This window comes from Rhinoderma darwinii, chromosome 1 (assembly GCF_050947455.1).
Source record: "Rhinoderma darwinii isolate aRhiDar2 chromosome 1, aRhiDar2.hap1, whole genome shotgun sequence".
In the NCBI taxonomy this organism is placed as follows: Eukaryota; Metazoa; Chordata; class Amphibia; order Anura; family Rhinodermatidae; genus Rhinoderma; species Rhinoderma darwinii.
In genome coordinates, this window is record NC_134687.1 from 159,056,918 (window position 1) to 159,079,536 (window position 22,619).

Below are 22,619 nucleotides of genomic sequence, written 5' to 3' on the forward strand. Positions count from 1 at the left end.
CATGTTACACACAGTTTAGACGACTCCGACGGTTGTAGGATAGGGGTTATCCGGTTTTAAAAAATTATATTTCAATCATTGTTACTTAGAGGGGTTTTCGCAGAATCGCTAATAATCACTTTTTCCCAGATCCTCCTCACTGCACCCGCCCCCGCAGTGAGGAGGAGCTTGAATAGAGCGGCGGTCGAGCATGCGCCCACCGCTGCATTCGGCTGTTTCCGTAATTCCTCTAGACATTGAATAGAATGGCAGCGCACGTGCCTGACGGCCGCTCCATTCATTGTCCTCTTCCCTGTGTCCGAGCAGTGAGGAGTACCATGGGGTTTGGAATCCCTGTTCTCACAATCGGTTGGGGTTCCAGTGGTAGGGCCCTCAGCGATTAGAAAATGATCACCTATCCAGTGGATAGGTAATTATTAATGATTCTAGGGAAAACCCTTTAAATAGTTAAGACTTACTAATAGATTTTCTCTTTTGGTAATGCTCTATTTCGCTCCGCTCTAACCCAGTCACGTGACTCTGCTACCGCTATCTTGGCCCTGATCAGTGACAAATCATAACATCACAGGAGAGTGAACAGGAACATGCAGAGGATCAAGAGAACTCATGGGAATTTTATTTTTATGGGGAAACTCAGCGAGACCACCCTATTTGAAGAAGTGGCGGGCGGAAGCAAAGGCAGATAGAGGCAGTGGAAAAGAGCAATTTAAAAAAAAACAAAAAACACGGGACTAAGGTATGCTTATTATGAAAAGCAAGGTCTTTTATTTGGAAAGGCGGATAACCCTTTTAATCGAGTCCAAACTGCAAACATTATGGAGACATAAGCAGGGGAAGAACATGCAAACTTCATACAGCCATTTCCTCGGGTTGTATTCAAACCCTGAAATTTACATTATGACAGGGTTTAATGGTTTCCTACTGTTTTCTTCTGAGTTGCGTTTCGTACACCCGTTTCCTCACACACACTCCAGAAACATGGTTACATTAAGGAGTTACATTAGAAAGTCTTTTTATACAGGGCGAGAAGTAGTATTTCTAAATACAGTACTTTATCTCATACATAGGTGAAAACACTTCTCCAGAGAAACCTTAGACCTTGTTCACATGACATATGTTCATATGTTATTTTTTTAAGCGTTTTCGGAAGTGTGAATGGGAAATGGGAAAAAATCAAGATATAAAACGCTTCAAGAATTGAGATGTCACTTCTTTTTTTTACGAAGCATATTTATATGAGGCATGTTTTCATTCATCAGCATAAATATACGCCTTGTATGAACTACGCAGCTTATTTCACATTGAAATCAATGGGAACCTGTTTGCAGGCGTTTTTAACGTGTATTTCGAGCGTAATTTACTTTTTACACCTGAAAAAAGCCTCCTGAACCTAGAAGTTCTCAGAGATCCGAAAAATACTGGTCAAGGAAGGGGGCAACCATCAAACAAAAAAAAACATTACTCACCTGTCTGGACAGAATATGTTCCTTAGTTCTGTACATATAGCTTATTATACTTACTATTACTTACTTATACTATTTCATCTGCTTGTACCTGATAAATGAATAAACTTGAATTCTACTGTTTAACAAAATTACCTTGATAAAGCCGTGTGGCTATTATTACATGAACTGTACTAAGGACTATATATTCCCAATGATCAGCTGTTATATCCAGGGGAAGCTGCGGCCAGCCATACATTTCCCCCACAGCGGCCACTGCAGGAGAAATGCCGTATTACATGGCAGCCTTTCAATTAAATAGTCTACCATGCACATGGACGGGCCCGGACCCTAAATCAAGTGCTGCTACTTGTTAGTGTTGCTCTGCTAATGGATAGTCACTATATGGCTAATGGGGTAGGGGGTCCTGAGCAGTGTACACCCCCCCCCCTTTAGGAAAAAAAACATCTGGTAAAAATGGATTTTCTTCATGAGACCACCCCTTTAACAAAAATAATCCTGCTGGATTTCCAAGAGACATTTTGTTTTTACCAATTTGTACATGAATTTGACATTTGTTAAACAAGAGTATAAATGGATTTTAGGCCTTCACCAAAGATTCTGTATGATTTATTTCATGAATTAGAATAGGGGGAGACAAGTAAGTCTCATATGGCCACCTTACAATTTATATAAGAATTTCATTAGTAAATCACAGGTGATACATAAGATCTATAGATGGTACTTTGGGAAAATTTGTTAATGTAACTAATACATAGTTTCAGAAATTGTTATGTGTTTTCTAGAACAGAATTTAGTGAATGTACTATTATCATAATGTGTGGATGCTGATAACAATATCTCAATGATAAATATTATTTTATATAATAAACAAAGTTTATACAACCAACAGGAAATGATCTGAGCTCATGCACATCCTGTAAGCTCTGCGTGGAATATTTGGGTTTCAAACAGCTGCATAGAGTACAAAAACCACTGGCAATGCCTTAATGTATAATGCACTTACAATACATGTATAGGCTGTCATTGCACATCCAGATATATTATTATACATACATACATACATATATACATACATACAGATATACATATATACATACATACTTACATACATATATACACATACACACATAATACATACATACATATATACACACATACAGATATACATATATATATATATATATACACACATACCATACAAACATACATACATACATGCATACATATATATATATATATACATACATACATACAGATGTACATATATACACACATACATATATACACACACATACATACATACATACATACATACTTTTTTTGCATTAAGAGATCTCAATGTGATTCATAGGATAGCATAATGAAAGAAAACTGTTGTGTTCTATTAGTTCATAGTGTTTTTGTTTATTTATTTTCTCAAAATAGCGTGAAAGGTGAAAGTTTCCTAAAGAAGATCTCCATTTTTCTACAAGTTTAGAATTGCTCAGTCCTGACTAGTGAGAAAAATCATGCCAAAAGAAAACTTTCCTGCTATCACTCATTTAGATGTTTTTTGTTGGTGTTTTAGTTTCCTGTAAATCACAAGCAGTTCAACCTTTTTAAATTGTAATGGCAAAGGGGTTTCTCTTTTATATTATTTTTTTCTCGCCACGCTGTAATTCAGTGCAGGAAACTAACTTTTCATGATGCCTTGCAGTGGTCAACCTATAGTGAACATATAGGTTACATAAAGTACAGATGCTAGGCTTCTATCAGGACCTGACTACAGTGCAGTCAGGAGGGGGGGGGGGGATGCAATAATAAACTATATTGCAGTGTAACCTGAACAGAAAAAAATACTTTATTGAAAATGTAGCATTGCTTATTAGACACGGGGTTCTAGGTATTTCCCATTTAGCCCCAGCGATCTCCATGCCGGATCTTACGGGGACAATATAAAGAAGGTTTTTTTTTTTCATTGTCCACACCACGATCAGTGCGACACCAGGGGTTACGTGGCCTTTACTGTGGTAGTATGACTTCACAGCCACCTCTGCTCTTGATCACACAGGCACAGCTGTTGTGCCCGCATGATCATTGATGACGTACATGTACAGCATCATGCAGGAACTACATCCCGCTAATGATTTACATGTATGTCAGCGTTTGTTAAGGGGTTATATACTGTACATTATACTTTAATAATATTTATATTTCTGATACTTTAGGAATTTTCCTTTTTATAAGCATAGGATCGTTAATACCATTCTGTAAATCTATAATGTCCTTCTAGATAATTAATAATTAGTATTAGATAAAATCAAATACTTTTACTGAGCGATTGTTGCAACTTATACTATGTCCCGTCTGCTCCACCTGATTTGTAGCTTTCTAGTGTAGTGTAATAATATTGTCTTATGCTGTGATTGCTATTTTATGTTTATGTTTATACAGTTTATACTATTAACATATGTAAAAAAGTGACGTTTATAAAGGTTAAAAGTAAACTAACAAGTTTTATCCACTGCCACATCTTATTGTAAATGTAATAATAGCAAGACTAATGCTACACCATTAAATTCAACTCCTGTTAGCATCTGCATAGCGGACTTCAAGAAAATGCTGTGTAAAACATGTTAACTGAACACTTCTTATCTTTTAAGTTCATCCATTGGCTTTCATATCCATTCCTTTTATGAGATGAAAGGGTGTAAGGCATCTTTCTAAATAAAAGAGTTTTGTACAATCTTCCACTTCACAACCTCTTCTGAAAATACCCTATTGTACTCCAAGCGGGAGCAAAACAACAGCGGAGCTAAGGTTCTCTGAAATCAAAGCTGCGCGAGCTGTCATTCCTACACATCCTTCAAGGCGTGCATATGGACAATTACACAGACTGAACATAATGTCATAATTCTGTAAATATTTCACACTCTAACATAGTAGAGCTTGGTTTCAATGCAGCAGATCTGAATTTGTTATTTGGCACAGTTTCTATATGATATTTTCGAGGTTTCTATAAGGGTATGTGCACACACACTATTTACGTCCGTAATTGACGGACGTATTTCGGCCGCAAGTACCGGACCGAACACAGTGCAGGGAGCCAGGCTCCTAGCAGCATACTTATGTACGATGCTAGGAGTCCCTGCCTCGCTGCAGGACAACTGTCCCGTACTGTAATCATGTTTTCAGTACGGGATAGTTGTCCTGCAGAGAGGCAGGGACTCCTAGCATCGTACATATATATGATGCTAGGAGCCCGGCTTCCTGCACTGTGTTCGGTCCGGTACTTGCGGCCGAAATACGTCCGTCAATTACGGACGTAATTAGTGTGTGTGCACATACCCTAAGACTTAAGGAAATATTCCTGCATTATCTTAACCTAAGCTCTGTTAGGCCTCATGCACACGACCGTAGCCGTGTGCACGGCCGTGATTTTCGGGTCGGCCGGCTGCGGACTGTCAGCCGCAGGCCGCCCGCACATGCACATGGCCGCGGCCATTGTTTTCAATGAGCCCGGACCGCAGAACCGGGCCGTAATAAGACATGCCCGTTCTTTCTGCGGTCCGGGCTCCCGGGCCGTGCACGGACCGCAAAAACTACGGTCGTGTGCACGGCCCCATAGAAAAGAATGGGGCCGCAATTCTCCCGTGGATTTTCGGGGGAATTGCAGCCGCAAAAACACGGTCGTGTGCATGAGGCCTTAGGCTGGATTCACACAAGCATGTTCGGTCCGTAAAGGACGGAACATATTTCGGCCGCAAGTCCCGGACCGAACACAGTGCAGGAAGCCGGGCTCCTAGTATCATAGTTATGTACGATGCTAGGAGTCCCTGCCTCTCCGTGGAACTACTGTCCCGTACTGAACACCTGATTACAGTACGGGACAGTTGTCCGGCAGCGAGGCACGGACTCCTAGCGTCGTACATAACTATGATGCTAGGAACCCGGCTCCCTGCAGTGTGTTCGGTCCGGGACTTGCGGCCGAAATACGTTCCGTCCTTTACGGACCGAACATGCTCATGTGAATCCAGCCTTAATGTCACGATTTTACATTACATTCAGGGTATACGCTGGGAAAATCTCCCGAACTATGAGCTTAACATATGCATACGACGTACATAGATTATCATTGTAATAAAAAACTATATCAACTAAATACGGCACACTATACTTTTTTTTGTAGGACTCCTCATTTATTGAAAAGCAAAGTCTAATGCACTTTTGAATACAGTAAGAAACAAGGAAAGCCATCTGGTCCATTATTGCCTTTGGATACGTTTATATATGGAATGATGTGTGAACAAAGCCTTAGACTTCCTTCACGCACACACTTTTTGTGTGGCTTTTTTTTGGGTCTTGTAAAAATCACCTTGAATTCCATGCTTTTACTTTTACAAGCTTTTTATGGGTGACGTTTCTTTTAGTCACGTATTTTTTATATGCGTTTTTTTCTTTTCCACTATAGAAGCCTATGGGAAAAGACCTGAAAAAAACAAACCACTCCAAACCAACCCCATGCTGTGATTTGAAATAAAATGCCCCCGACACAAAAAATGCAAGAAAAAAGGGTCAGAAAAATACCTGCACTGTGTGCACTGCATTTCATAATTCCCTATTGACTTTCAGCTAACGTCTTGCAAAAGATGCCACCAAAAATGCTGTATTTGAAGGTACCCTCAGAGTATTACACAAATAATGCAGCCTTAGGACCCATGCACATGACTGTGCATTTGCGTTCCCATACTATCCGCAATTGCGGAGCTGCAATTGCGGATAGTACAGGGCACATTATATCCTATGGGCCCATAGCACACGACTGTGGTTTTCGCAGTCCGTGCATTGCCCAGAGCCTGGATCGTAAAAAAAAATAGGACATGTCATTTTATGGGCCACATTTGCGATTCTCGCTCATTAAATTCAATGCACCATAACCACGGACCGTCCACACAGCTACGGTCATATTCATGGGGCCTAAAACTTCATTGATTCCAAACACGTGACAACAAATGTGTTGTTATCTTTGTCTTGACTTGGTATCTCCATCCAAAATGACATTTTATGTCAATAATAAAGTACCCAAACATTACTCACACGCAGTACTGTTGTCTAGTATATTAGTATACTTTATTTGATAATATTGTTACAGTGGCGTAGCAGTAGGGTTTCGGGTTGTGAAGGCACCGATCACAGCTGCGTCTATATTCCTGGGTGGGGGCATAAATACATAGATACATAGTTGCACCAGTTACAATGACGTGATCTTACGTGAACAAAAATGCAATTACTGTAGATGAAATAAAAATGAATACTTCACTTACTTTACTACTATGTAAAGATCCTTTTACAGTATGAAATCATCACATAATTGATGCATGATGCCCATAGTGATAAGCGGTGGGTCCAAGTATAGGCTTTGCGCTGAACCCGAGAGCTTCATATTACATGTCTGCTCATATACACATCAATGTTAGGTTTGTATAGTGTTACGGCGCTTATTTATTTCGCTTAATGCTGGAGAAATATGAGATGTACTGTGTTTGTCTTGCTTTATTACTGCATTAGATGTCTGGCTTACAAATGATAAACGCTTTCACTATTTGCTTGCACTGGTGGCAGCAAAAACAACTTTTAAATTCGACTTGAAAAAGCTGCTCAGCGAATAAATCTTGAGGATTAGAATATAATGCTCTTGACAGACCGGACGCGTAAGCACCCCCCACAGTCTTGCTTGTACCAGTGTGGAGCGAACGCTGCGTCCTTAAAATTCCGCTTGCTAACTTCCTATCATGGGCGCTCGGCTCCCTGTAATTAAGCCCTGAATTTTATTTGTTCCAGATGCATTGTTTCGGCTTTACCAGAAGAATTGTAAGCAATAAATTACAATCACGTCTCTTTAACTTGATGACAATGTAGCACTGTGGTGAATGTTTTATCCAGATCAAGGCAGGAAGGGTCATTTTGTTAAGTTTAATTTCATTAGATTTTATTATTGCAACAATGGGTTTGCCATACATCAGGATGTTTTTTTTGTGTGTTTTTTTTTATTGTTGTGCACATGGCTGGATATATAACATTAAATACTATGTCCTGTAAACTCATGTGCAGGAATCCTATAAAAGAGATTACAGCACTTTTGGTTTGTTTTATTAGGTAAGTTGATCCTTATATTAGACTTTGTTTCCCTATGACTAAAATTCGACCCAGCAGTCGAAAACACTGCATAGTGAGGATTTTGGAATGTAAAGGACAACTACGTAGAAGTTAAAAAAAGAAAGCAGAGATTGTCATAAATAATAATAGCTGTCCTGCATATGTATAGTATGTATGGGTTTCAGTGATAGATTTAGTTGTAGTACTTTCTTAAAGTCTGCATATATATATATATATATATATATATATATATATACAGAAACCATAGAGCAAAGTAACGGCACCAGGACTTCAAGATAGATGAAAAAGGGAGGATTTATTCACCTCAAGTGAGCAGCGACGTTTCGGTTCGTCACAGAACCTTTCTCAAGTTGTGGCACACTACACGCAGTGTCAAGTATAAATAGAGGATACAACTAGTAATTAACAAAAATCTAGTTAATATACAGATGACAAAAATTAAGTGTATTAACATGAATTTCAACCCATATTAGAGGACAATCATTCATAGTGCATTGATCCAACAAAGGTTTTATATACCAAGTGCAGCATATGTCAATATACAATACATAAACATGATATACAGTGTTTTAATAAGCAATTAGGCTAATGAGAGAAAGATGCAGAGGCCAATCTGAGAAATATAAACATATAAAAATAACACAGCAGGTCATACATTTTACCTGTGCTAAACACCTCGTGGAAACATCGTCCGTGCGCACCTACTGCGCATGCTCAAAGATGGTGGTCAGGCCGGAAATACAGCCAGTGGAACGCAAGTGGTGAGAGAATCACCATTGCGCATGCGCAGGACTGGCACTAGCGTTCCAGCCAGTCTACGCATGCGCACGCTATGGAGCTGATCAATCAGGCTCAAAAACGTAATGTCTAAGAATTTGTGTGTATGAGAAATACAGCAGTATGGATATTACTGCATATGAAACACAGTGTGAATACCATGGACAAAATATTACAGAGAACAGATAACCATTTTCGACAGGCAAAATAGCCTATAATATACACTGTGTTTCTTATGCAGTAATATCCATACTGCTGTATTTCTCATACACACAAATTCTTAGACATTACGTTTTTGAGCCTAATTGATCAGCTCCATAGCTCCCGCATGCGCAGACTGGCTGGAACGCTAGTGCCGGTTCTGCGCATGCGCAATGCGCAATATTTTGAACTCCTGGTGCCGTTACTTTGCTCTATGGTTTCTGTGTATTCAAGTTGAGGAACTGATTCATCCACTGGCAAATGTGCACATGGCCTAATATATACTTTTTTGGAGTGTTGTGTTCATCTACAATTGGACTGTATATATATATATATATATATATATATATATAGCATGCAGGGCCGCCATAAGGAATTTCAGGGCCCCATACAGCTAAATTTTCAGGGCCCCCCTACCGTGGCACCGCCTGTTAACGGTACTCCGTCCAGCACTATATCATGGTACCCAGGGCCGCCATCAGGGGTGGTATTAGGGGTACTGATGTGAGAGGCCCGGCCAAACCTAATTGAAAGGGGGGCCCGGCAACTGCCGCGACTTGCCTTTGGTAGAAAAAAAAACAGGCCCCTGCAATGGGGCCCGTTTTTTTCACCAAAAGAATGTCGTGAGCTGCGGGCCCCCATTTCAATTAGGTTTGGCCGGGCCTCTCACATCAGTACCCCTAATACCCCCCCTGATGGTGGCCCTGGGTAGCATGGGGGCCGTCAAACACCGCCCGCCCGCGCGAACCGATCGCGCGCACCCGCAAACTACCGCGCGTGCACACACACGAGCGCGCACCCGCGACCGCACACACCTGCGACCGCCCGCGCACCCGCGACCGCCTGGAACCGCGCACCGAATTTTGAGGCAGATTTTGACCTGCCCACACTATCTTGCCGCGTTTTTTGCTGCGTTTTTTGCCTGCGGCGATTGAGGACAGCAGACAAAAAACCGCACCGAAAAATGCATTTTCTGCCTCCCATTGATTTCGATGGGAGGTCAGAGGCGGAACCGCGGCAAGAAAGGACATGCTGCTTTTTCTTTTTTCCGTGACTGGCTCCCATTGATTTCAGATTAAATCAATGGGAGGCGGTTTTGGAAGTTGTTTGGTGCTGATTCTGACGCAGTGTCCGAGTCAATATCAAGGACCAAAAACTCTGTGAACTGGGCCTTATTGTTAGGGCTTATTCAGACGAACGTGTAATACATCCGTGCAACGCACGTGATTTTCACGCGCCTCGCACGGACCTATGTTACTCTATGGGGCCGTGCAGACTGTCAGTGATTTTCACGCAGCGTATGTCCGCAGCGTAAAACTCACGACATGTCCTATATTTGTGCATTGTTAGCGCATCACGCACCCATTGAAGTCAATGGGTGCGTGAAAATCACGCCCAGCACTTCCGCAGCAGTATAAACTATGAATGAAAACAGAAAAGCACCACGTGCTCTTCTGTTTACAAACATACAGAGTGTCATAATGATGGCGGCTGCGCGAAAATCACGCAGCCACGCATCATACGCTGCTGACACACAGAGCTGTTATGGACCTTTTGCATGCGCAAAACGCCACTTTTTTGCACATGCAAAAAGCACACGCTCGTGTAAATCCGGCCTTAGGGTAGGAACACACTAGGCATGAACACTGCGGATTTTATGCAACACATTTTATTGTGGAAAATCCGCAGCGTATTACAGTCGCAGCAGAGAGGATGAGATTTGAACAAATCTCATCCACACTCTGCAAAAAAAATTGACCTGCAGTGTAGCTTTTTAAGCCGCAGCATGTCAATTTATTCTGTGGAATCGCTGCTCCTCTGTTGCGGAAATGCTGCGGTTCTGCCGCAAAAATCACAAATGAGAAGAAAAAAAAGGCACTTTTTTAAATTTATAAAAAAGTTTAGACTTCCCCCGGCCGTAGTCCTGGTGACGCGATCCTCTATTCTTAGCGCAGCCCGGCCTCCTGTCATGACGTTTCATCCCATGTGACTGCTGCAGCGGTCACATGGTCTACAGCGTCATCCCAGGAGCCGGGGTTATGTTCAGAAGAGAGAGATGCGTCACCTAAACTACGGCCGGGGCAAGTCTAAACTTTTTTTATAAATTTTAAAAAGTGCCTTTTTTTTTTCTCATTTGTGATTTTTGCGGCAGAACCGCAGCATTTCCGCAACAGAGGAGCAGCGATTCCACAGAATACATTGACATGCTGCGGCTTAAAAAGCTAAAAGGCACACTGCAGGTAAATTTTTTTTGCAGAGTGTGGGTGATATTTGTTAAAATCTCATCCACTCTGCTGCGACTGTAATACGCTGCGGATTTTCCACAATAAAATGTGTTGCATAAAATCTGCAATGTTCATGCCTAGTGTGTTCCTACCCTAAGGCCGGATTTACACGAGCGTGTGCTTTTTGCGCGCGCAAAAAAAGTCCATAACAGCTCCGTGTGTCAGCAGCGTATGATGCGTGGCTGCGTGATTTTCGCGCAGCCGCCATCATTATGACATTCTGTTTGTATGTTTGTAGCACGTGGTGCTTTTCTGTTTTCATTCATAGTTTATACTGCTGCGGAAGTGCTGGGCGTGATTTTCACGCACCCATTGACTTCAATGGGTGCGTGATGCGCGAACAATGCACAAATATAGGACATGTCGTGAGTTTTACGCTGCGTGAAAATCACTGACAGTCTGAACGGCCCCATAGAGTAACATAGGTCCGTGCGAGGCGCGTAAAAATCACGCGCGGTGCACGGATGTATTACATGTTCGTCTGAATAAGCCCTAACAATAAGGCCCAGTTCACAGAGTTTTTGGGCCTTGATATTGACTCGGACACTGCGTCAGAATCAGCACCAAAAAACGTCCAAAACTGCCTCCCATTGATTTAATCTGAAATCAATGGGAGCCAGTCGCGGAAAAAAGAAAAAGCAGCACGTCCTTTCTTGCCGCGGTTCCGCCTCTGACCTCCCATCGAAATCAATGGGAGGCAGAAAATGCATTTTTCGCTGTGTTTTTTGTCTGCTGTCCTCAATCGCCGGAGGCCAAAAACGCAGCAAAAAACGCGGCAAGATAGTGTGGGTAGGTCAAAATCTGGCTCAAAATTCTTTAAGGAATTTTGAGGCAGATTTTTTTGGCCTGCAAAATACTCTGTGTGAACAGGGCCATACTTGATCAGCACTTTGAGACACTTTACTCACTGTATCAGAAGAGTTGCTCCCACTCCAGTCCTCGTCAGGCGATGTCTTTGGTCCAGATGTCCAGTTCTTCACCTCCAGCGGCGGTGTTTGATGAGAGGGGGGCCCGCAGCTCACGCCGGTGTTTGACGAGAGGGGGGCCCGCAGCTCACGACATTGTTTTGGTGAAAAGAACAGGCCCCATTGCAGGGGCCTATTTTTTCCTACCAAAGGCAAGTCGCGGCAGTTGCCGGGCACCCTTTCAATTAAGTTTGGCCGGGCCCCCTACAGTAGTACCCCTAATACCCCCCTGATGGCGGCCCTGATAGCATGTATGGGTTTGTATGTTCCTTTGTCACAGATTATAATACTACATACATGTTAGATAGCTATCGACAGCAACAAACAGATAATTTGGGCATTAGAATAGTAACTGGAAGCTCAGAGGGCGGAGGGTGGACAGTTTATTAACCCAAAGTCTATCATGGAGGCATTGGTTGGTAAGACACTCGTGACCTTTAATGCACAGAAGCCGAGATTACTCTCAGTCTGCCCCTGGCTGTCAGCCAAACCATCATCCCGACAGCTACAAACTCTGTACAGACATTGAGCTTAGGAATGCTGGGGTATTATTATGGTTATTACTGATCATATCATATGAAATACAATTATGGTTATGGCCAGCTCTTTTTTTGTCACTCCTATGTAATTGTAAAAATTACCAATGGAAATTAGTATAAATATACCATGCTAAGATTTATTACTAACACATTAAGCTGGTCATAGATGTAGATATTTTAAATGTTATCACCCTCAATGACTCTTCTAATGCTAATGTTAAAGGGGTATACTCAGCTTAGACATTTATGGCGTATCCACAGAATATGCCATAAATTTATAATATATGCGGGTCCTACCTCTGAGACCCATACCTATCTCCCGAATGGGGGTCCCCCAACCAGCCTGGTGACCCCGAACCAGGCTGGATGCCGCATCCAGATGAAAATTCCGTTCACAGAAGGACAGAAATTTCGAAAATGACTGTTTAGGCTGAGCTACTCTGTTTCCGTAACTCCCATAGAAGTAAATAGGAGTTGTTGAAAAAGCATAGCAGAGCGAGCTACGATGTTTCCTTCACATGGGAACGGCAGGGGGGCCTCCGTTCGGGAAATAGGTTTTTGTCTCAGAGGTGGGACCCACATTTATCAGACATTTGTGTCATGTTCTGTATATATACCATAAATGTCTAATATGGGAAAAACCCTTTAAGGATTAGAAAACCCATTTTCAACTACCCTACTAGGGAATTCTGAGTTAATAGAAGGGAGTTCCTAATTCAAGACCTCTAGAAGAGCAGCATAAAAAAGCTTCTCTCTCTGGAGGACACAGCAGGTCTATGCGTTAGATGCACAGCCTAGTTATTTAATTGGGCATCATGTAATGGTACACTTGTCCTGCGGTGGCGCTGCAAGGGAACTGAATGCCTACATATTAAAGCTGATTGCTGGGGTTTCCAGCAGCAGGACATCCTGTGACCAGTTGTTTTTTTTTTTGGGGGGGGGGGGGGGACTTCTCTAGTAGAAAGGCATTGCCTTTTAAGTACATAAGTGTTGGATGATTTAAATACCTTAAATAGATGACAGTAGGGGAAAATAAAAGTTGTATGAAGCATTTTGTTTGCCCTGCAGAGTTTATTTGACAAAATCAGACTATCAGTATTCATTTTTTGTCTTACAAATGAAACACATTTAAAACACTTTTTTTTTTCTTGACTTTAATCCGGATCAAAAAACTTAGAGCAAAATCCTAATACATAATGACCAGCCAGGCGCTGAATGTTTTTTCTTCATTCTATTAATTAGACCTCCAGTGTAAAAGAGGATTATGGAATCCTGTCATATAGACTCTGCGATGAAAATATAAGGACATCTGACATTGCAGAGGGTGCTGAAATCCGTGCAAAGAACATCATACCCTGTAATGAAGTTTTAAAGCTCATATAGGAAATATCACGAGTCATTTAAGGATGACAAGGGAGAGAAAGCTTTACCGCAGTCATGCAGTTCTGCTTCGCTACTTGAGATATGTCTTTGATTATTTAAAAGGAACATAATAGGAGTTAGTGGATTAACACTTCTATGCTTTATCAGTCTCCAAAAATATTCCCACAGTACAAATGACCGCCTTCCAATTTTTACAGTTTAGAGCTAAACTAATGACGTAAAACAATTTGTTATGTTTTCATATATTTGCATATATTCATGTATATTTACATCTAAAGTACAAGTATTTTATACTATTAAACACTGTGCAATATTATGCATATGTATTTTATAGCAGTCCCCCTATTTAGGGGTCAAATCTGGCTTTCGGGCCCTTGCATGTGGTTCCCCAGCATTTTGGCAGCTATTACTGTATATCAATGTTACCAGTGATGTCATAGCAGTACAGAAATTTAGATTTGACACTAGGCAGATAGATGAATACTAGATGTATTGCAGATAGAAATGTTGTGTATTTTGTGCATATTTTGAGTGTTTTATTTCTCTTTGCTGGTTTCCCTCTCTTATTGTCTGCGGAGTAGGTGGAATCTTCCTGGAGTTATGTCAGGGTTGTGATGTGTGCTCTAAGCCAATCAGATGTCTCACCCTTCAAACACTGAGTGAGAATCTGCAGCTACATCCCCCTCCTCCCCTCCTCCCTGTCTTATATTTACTGCTACTCTTTTGTACCAGACTGATTTTTATAGTAACATTTAGGGCACGCTCAGTTGTGACGATCCCTCAAATATGCTAATTTTGCTGTCAATTTGTTGCATATTTGCCATGAGTTTGCGGCAATATCTGCAGCAGAAAATTAAGCAGGCAGGGAAAGGTAAACAACACGCTGCTGGAAGGTGAAGAGGTTGCTACTTTCTGCTAATAAGATATATTAAAACGTTTCATTTTTACTTATACTTTTGATTTATGCAATAAAATAGAGATAGGTAGATGTTAACATGTTATTTTGCTCATACTTTTGCTACATCTCAGATTTTTATCAATATCTTGATAAAACAACATCTTGTGAATCAACACCTTCTGTTGTCTTTGAATGTGGGCTCTTTAATTAACAAAAGTTGGGGACCTCTGGAATATTAATATAATCTGGAAATTACCAGCAAATTTAGAGCAGATGACATCGCTACTAGTTTTACTGCCACAGGGACTATTGCAACTGATAAAGATTGAATGTTTGACTTGGATTATCCATTCCTGTTGGAGGAATGTTCTACCCCCAAACCATGTGCAAATTGTGTATTGAAAAGCTAACACCTATCCGGTTTATCTCTTATAAATAAGTGTGGTGTTAAGTACTTAATAGAAGTACACCGCCACTTCTTTTCATCCCCAGCTGTCATCTCCAGCCTCTTGAAGTGTCTACAGTTTGTCAAAATGATCTGATGGCTGACAGAAGTCATAGTTATTATGCAGGAACCAAAAGCAATGTAACTCACCTGACTGGCATAAGTGGGCAATCTGTTTGTGGAAGCTTAGGTTAGATATGCCCCAGGTGATTCACTTTTTTGTAAGTTTCTAACAGCTGATGAACACAACACCAGTCATCTATGAGAGAGCGGCCAAATCAAAGATGATTCAGGAGTTAAAATGGCTAACACTAGGATATATGTTTTTAAATTTCTTAAAGCAAAAGTTGTTGCATAGAAAATGACCTTAATACGATTTGATGAGGATGACATGCTACAGAAATGTCAGCAATATGTCCCACTACTACTAGTCAGAACAAATGACCTTAGTTTAGTAACTATCTAGACTTTAATGAAGCCTCTACATAAAATATTAAGTCATTACTTATACTATTCTTTACTAACCTTGTACTGATTCGTGATTTAGATCTGGGTTCTGCTACTAAATGTTGATTCACTATTTAAATCACATTGGCAATGATCTGTGCCATGAGCACCACTATCTTGGATGACTGTGTACATGAGCTTTAAAGTTAATTGTAATAGATGTGAACCCTATTTTGAGGAGGTAATCGTTTCTAAATAAATGGGAATCACATATCTCGTAAAAAATTACATTGATAATGAGAGAAAATGATGTAGAGATTGTTCCTTCATCTTAGTGTATTTTGAGTCTTTTAAGTAGATTATTCATCCAAGGAATTTAAGGAGTGAGGCTTTGGTCTGAGTATCTTACAATCATATACTGCATTGTGTCTGTTAAACAAGTTTCATTTTTACAGTAAAAAGTACTTTCTACTTCTTACATTTATTTATGGGTTATAATTTAGGGCTGCTGGTTGTAGCGGCAGCAGACAACCCTCTCGTTTGTTAGGACATCCGGTGATTTTGGTTGTCCTGTCCATAAAATTGTGGTAAAGGCGCAGTGAAATGCAACTTCATTTTGGGCATGTCATGCCCACTTTGACTCACCAACATTGTGCAACCTTATAGAGATGGGATACAAATGATGTGTATCTACAGTCATTATCTAGCTCAAGGGTTTAACGTAGCTAGAATTCATAGGACCCCCATAGCAAAAGACATTCTGTACCACATACAAGAGTTAAACATCAGAAAGCTACCAGCATACTTTTCTACTTACAAAAAGAACAATGTTCCTACACCTGAGTGGATGTAATTACAGTTGGAACATAACCTTTAATCTAGCCCTTGCCTTACCCATCATTTGCAGTAGAGAATATATATTTTACATAGACTAGAAATAGTAATAGCATTTTTATACTATATATATTATAGGGAGTAAGTTGCTAGAATAAGAGCGTCCTTAGCAACCATCTCGGAGAGGCCCGCCACCCACTGTAATGTCATTGGCTAAGATGACATTTAAGCTAAGCCGAGATCACATGAAGAGGGAGTGACATTCTGATCACGTGACACACGACGTCAGAACAATAGACTGTTGGGATGCCCCTCCAATCACGTGACTCGCGTCAGATTGAAATAATACGCGTCATATAGCCTAGGAGAGATAGCGGCCAATACAATAAAAGTCTATGGTGACGTTGATAGTGTGCTGCTCGCAGCAGGGAATGACATAGTTGGAGTCTATATAAAGGAGGTGTTTCTAGACATAATGTTATTCACGCTTGAGTCCCATTCCCCTAATGATGCTGCAATAACAGTGAAAGCAAGGGGGGGGGGGGGACACTAGACATGTTGCATACTTTTTAATCGATTGTCTGTTTGGTGTGTGAGATAATACTGTCTAGTAGTGGGCAGTCCGGATTACCCATTACATGGTCAGTCAGCAATAATTATGAGACTAGTATAGTTCTCATTCAGAATGTTAATACAGTACTAGTTCAGTACTTTAACTCACGTGATCTGGACCCACTCACCATATATTTATCAAAATAATTTCCAAATAAAAGTTGTGTTTTAATGGCCTGTTAATGAAAAGCTGAGTCACTAGTGGGTCTTTGCCCTTATAGTCATTGTGATATTGTACCTTTATACATAATTTCATCCAAAATATGGAAGATTGTGATGTTATCCTTTGTTTCCTCAGGATGTTGCTGTCTCACTGGTATATCACATTGGTCCTATTGCCGGTTTGTTTGAAAGGCCAAAAATTGCCAACAAGAGATGAAGAACTGTTCCAGTTGCAGATCAAAGATAAAGCCTTATTCCATGATTCATCTGTAGTTCCTGATGGAGCTGAGATAAGCAGTTATCTATTTAGAGATAACCCTAAAAGGTAACTATATTTATGAAAGAGGCATCAAGTCCACTTTTCACGAATAAATTATATATATACATGCAAACAAACAAACACACACACACACACACACACACACACACACACACACACACACACACACACACACACACACACACACACACACACACACACATATATATTTACATAATGTGTCAAATTATTATCTATCTATCTATCTATCTATCTATCTATCTATCTATCTAAAGTCCAAATACAATGTCAGCCGCACAGCCTTGTAAATTGTAGGTGGGTGCCGACCTGCCCAGGTCAGGGCTAAAAGACCTGCTGTAGTAGAATCCAAAAATCAGGCAGCACTCCAAGGTATAAGCAAGGTAGAAAAAGGTGCTTTATTGGTCCATATACACACGACGTTTCAGCTCAACACAGGAGCCTTTCTCAAGTGTTGAGCTGAAACGTCGTGTGTATATGGACCAATAAAGCACCTTTTTCTACCTTGCTTATAACTTGGAGTGCTGCCTGATTTTTGGATTCTATCTATCTATCTATCTATCTATCTATCTATCTATCTATCTATCTATCTATCTATCTATCTATCTATCTATCTATCTATCTATCTATCTATCTATCTATCATTCCTGTTTGGTTTAGTATGTCAATAACACCAGAATACCATAGTGTTTATTCTTGACAGACTGCTATTGTTTTCCCAGCTGCAGAGAAACTAGCATAAACATTGAAGTTTAACAAGGAAGTGGGGGTCCCACAAACGGAGCCACCCAAGTATTAGAAGTCACTTGTTTTGACAAGTGGTTGGGCAACCCATGGATATAGTTAAAAAGCCGCTTTAATACAGTTGATTGTTATTCTTATATGACACTAACATTTACATGGTATATTTTGTTGGGAATAGATTTGGTAACAGAGGAATTCTAGATATTAATCCCCATTTTGTATAAAATATTCCATCCTCACTCAGATGTTAAAATGTTCTTTATTTTCGTTAAGGTATTTTTTTGTGGTTGAAGAAGACAATACTCCTCTCTCAGTCATTGTCACACCTTGTGATGCACCTTTGGAGTGGAAGCTTACTCTGCAGGAACTACCTGAGGAGGCTAGTGGCGAAGGATCGGGTAATAATGTGTAATGTCATTTATCAAATTATGTTCAATGATTTGCTCCAATTTTGAGTATGAATTATTTATGTCTGAACCCACACTTTCTGGATTTTGAAGTTCAAAGTAATCCGGCTGTATGTATATTTAGGTTTTTGGGCCCCTATCTAGAAACCACAAAAGGTTTCCATAGAGACAATAAAGTGTCATATTAATTGTATATGTATCGTGACAAAGTGATACCTTTCCTATAATATATATATATATATATATATATATATATATATATAGTATCTATAAATATTTTGCTCCTTAAATATATTATCAGCATATAGCATTTTTTGTGGAAGATTTTATGCTTTAACCCGCTAAAAAAGACAAAGAATTTGAAGTTTATTTTTTTGCTTTTGTAAACTGTGTGGCTCTTTTAATGTTTTATGTGCATTGAACGTTTTCCTTTGTCACAGTTTGATTTGATTTTTTTCTACTGCTGATTCACGTTTTCAGCAGATGTTGAGTTCAGAAGTTCCGATAATTAAGCATGCCAGATATTCAGTTTGCAGACTTGCATTTCTTTTCTAATAACATGTACCCTGATCTTTTTTTCCTATGTCTGACTTTGCAGGTGAGCCTGAACCACTAGAGCAGCAAAAGCAGCAGATTATGAATGAAGATGGCACTGAGTTGTTCTCTTATAAAGGAAATGATGTGGAATACTTTGTATCTACAAATTCACCATCTGGTTTGTATCAACTGGAATTAATTTCAACAGAAAAAGACACCCATTTTAAAGTTTATGCCTCAACAACACCAGAGTCTGATCAGCCTTATCCAGAGTTACCATATGATCCAAGAGTCGATGTGACATCACTTGGAAGGACCACAATCACCCTGACATGGAAACCAACCCCTACATCCTCCATGTTAAAACAGCCGATCCAGTATTGTGTTGTTATCAACAAAGAACACAACTTCAAAAGTCTTTGTGCAGTTGAAGCTAAAATCAATGCTGATGATGCTTTTATGATGGCCCCTAAACCTGGATTAGACTTTAGTCCCTTTGACTTTGCTCATTTTGGGTTTTCATCAGAAAATGATGCTAGTAAAGATCGGAGATTTATGTCCAAGACCTTATCCACAAAGTTGGTCCGTCAAATGACTGCAAAGCCAAAGGAAGATCTTCAAAAAGTTTGCATTGGAAATAAAAATATATTTACAGTATCTGATCTGAAGCCTGACACCCAGTATTACTTTGATGTGTTTGCAGTTAACTCTGCTACAAATATGAGCACTGCTTACGTTGGAACTTTTGCTCGAACCAAAGAAGAAGCCAAACAAAAAACAGTGGAGCTGAAAGACGGCAAAGTTACTGATGTGTTTATCAAGAGGAAGGGTGCTAAATTCTTAAGATTTGCTCCAGTTTCATCTCACCAAAAAGTCACCTTTTCAGTTCACTCATGCTTGGATGCTATCCAAATCCAGGTCAGAAGGGATGGAAAACTACTTTTATCACAGAGTGTGGAAGGTGTGCGCCAATTTCAACTAAGAGGAAAACCTAAAGCTAAATATCTGATCAGGCTCAAAGGTAGCAAAAAAGGAGCCTCTATACTAAAGATATTGGCTACTTCCAAATTCAACAAACAACCATTTCCTTCTCTGCCTGAAGATACAAGAATCAAAGCTTTTGACAAATTACGCACGTGCTCTTCAGCCACTGTAGCGTGGTTGGGAACACAAGAGAGGAATAAGTTTTGTGTATATAAAAAAGAGGTGGATGATGACTACAGTGAAGAGCAAAAGAAACGAGAACAAAACCAGTGTTTGGGTCCTGACACCAGAAAGAAATCAGAGAAAGTCCTCTGCAAATACTTCTACAGTCAGAACCTGCATAAAGCAGTCACCACAGAGACAATAAAAGGCCTCGAGGCTGGGAAGTCTTACATGTTGGATGTCTATGTCATGGGTCATGGAGGCCATTCAGTCAAATATCAAAGCAAAGTTGTTAAGACAAGAAAGTTCTGTTAGAATTCTTGTGAACTTGTATGTGAAATATATCCTATGATGGCCATACGGACTGACTACTTGTGCAGTAGAGTGCTTGTCAAGTACACAATACCTAAAGCGGTGTAGAATGGTATCAACATGTATACTTCTGTTTACATATAGAAGTGGTTGCTTATAAGTGGTAATCCTGCTGCTTCTCTGGACATTTTTGAGGCACAATATCAGACTCTCGGTAGATGAAGTAATATTAGTAGATAATGGAGAAGGAACAAGAGACAATTCCAGTTGCATCACACAGTGCATGAACTGCTTCTAAATTATTTTACTAAATACATGGCCAAAGCAAGTCCTCTGGCTTTATTGATACTCACATAAATCTAATTTAGAGATGATAGACTATCTGTAAATTATTTTATAAAGTTTTGTCTGAAATGTTTATGTTCTATGACTGTAAACTGCAAAAAATATTCCCTGATAAATACAGATTGATCCTAAGTATTAACTGAAACTTTCCTTTCTTGTTAAATCCTTTGCTATTGTACATTCCTACTAGACAGGTTTATTTTTTAAATATGTATTGTATGTATAAAGTTGTCAAACATATATTCATGTACATAAAAAAATTAAAAGTACGAGATTATATATTTCTTTTGTTTACCCAGTGTCTGACATACTAAATCAAGATCGAGACTGAACTTTGTATGTAAACATTGTGTTCACTTGTTTTATTGTCGTATGGCAGTTTGTGTGAAAAATATATCAATCTATAATATAGTTATATTAAACAGATATATACAGTATAAATGTAAAGAAATCACATAGCAGGAGAAAAATAGACTATGGATCAAACAGAGTACAAGGCAGACATGTGCATTGTGGTTGGTCTAAAAGAAAAACACATTCAAAAAGGCCACCCAGTATAAAGGGTAGCATAAAAAGAGATAAAACACACAGTCACTGACAGCACTTTGTAGTCTAATCCGCAAAACTAAGCGGTTCATCCTTTTCAAGGTGGTGTTGTGATGACAAGATGTTATTAATGAGAGGCATTGTATTTTTTTCTATAGGCAGTATAGAAACTGGCTGAATGTTGATGTTACATTGTATCACTCAACAGCAGTATTTTGTAATATACTATATAAAGAGCAGGTATTATGCAAAATCTAGCATCCCCACCGTAGAATTATGCTGCACTAGAAAATGGGAAGCTGATGAGTGATAGATAATAAAATGAAAAATTCAATAAACCACAGGTATACCTAGGTTATTCTTTAACGGGGGGGAAATTTCAGTTTACTGCCTTAGCCCTGTATCTACATACACTGTCCAAGGTAGTGTGGCTTGTTTGCTTGGGGCAGATATCCTGCCAAACCCCCCTAAACTATCCCCCCAGTGATAACATTATATACCCACTTGGAATATATAAAGCTGACAAGAGACGTAAAATAATAGTAATTTTACTCTCTGGAGGTGGATAGAGGTAAAGTGCAGAAGAAACAAAAGAATACAAAAATAATAGATCCAGTCATTTTATAGTCAACAGGATTCATCAACAAATATCTAATGTCTATGGCCAGATTTACTGTATCTGCTTGTCAGGTTATGATCAGATGTGTGTTCTACAATCTTCAAATATTTCTGTACATATGTCTCTATCTTTGTATTCATTCTTTATTTTTAATGATTGTTGTTTTTGTTTTTGTGTTTGCTATTTGTGTAAAAATCTGTGATTACAAGGTTCTCAATATTTCAAAGATGTAAAATAAATAATACATTTATTTATAGTGTTTAACATTTCTTTCCACATTTGTTGGTTTATAGTCGGCATCAGGAGCCTAGAAGTTCTTGGCCCTGATGCCTAAGGTATATTTGGGCATGTGTACCTAACCACCAATGACTTCACATGCCTCCCCTATTGCTTCCACTAAGCATGACATCTTGTATAATATCTAAACTTATTATATAATATATTAATATTTATCGTTAAATTTAGTAGTCATTGCATCTCCTTCTTATAAACCTG

The 22,619-nt window shown here is 39.6% G+C and overlaps 1 protein-coding gene across 2 annotated transcripts in view; it reads left to right on the forward strand.

The window, feature by feature from the left end:
• The window catches only part of NDNF (neuron derived neurotrophic factor), a 34,437-nt gene extending 12,059 nt beyond the window's left edge, over positions 1–22,378 (forward strand). The window contains exons 2-4 of one of the 2 annotated variants that reach the window (XM_075860503.1): positions 17,307–17,495; positions 18,486–18,610; positions 19,218–22,378. In XM_075860503.1, coding sequence (XP_075716618.1) covers positions 17,308–17,495; positions 18,486–18,610; positions 19,218–20,617 — 1,713 coding nt within the window. In that variant the 5' untranslated portion in view covers position 17,307 and the 3' untranslated portion in view covers positions 20,618–22,378. Of the gene's footprint in view, positions 1–17,306; positions 17,496–18,485; positions 18,621–19,217 lie in introns of those variants that run through there. The other variant, XM_075860504.1, reaches the window with a different exon arrangement.
• Positions 22,379–22,619: the final 241 nt, after the last annotated feature.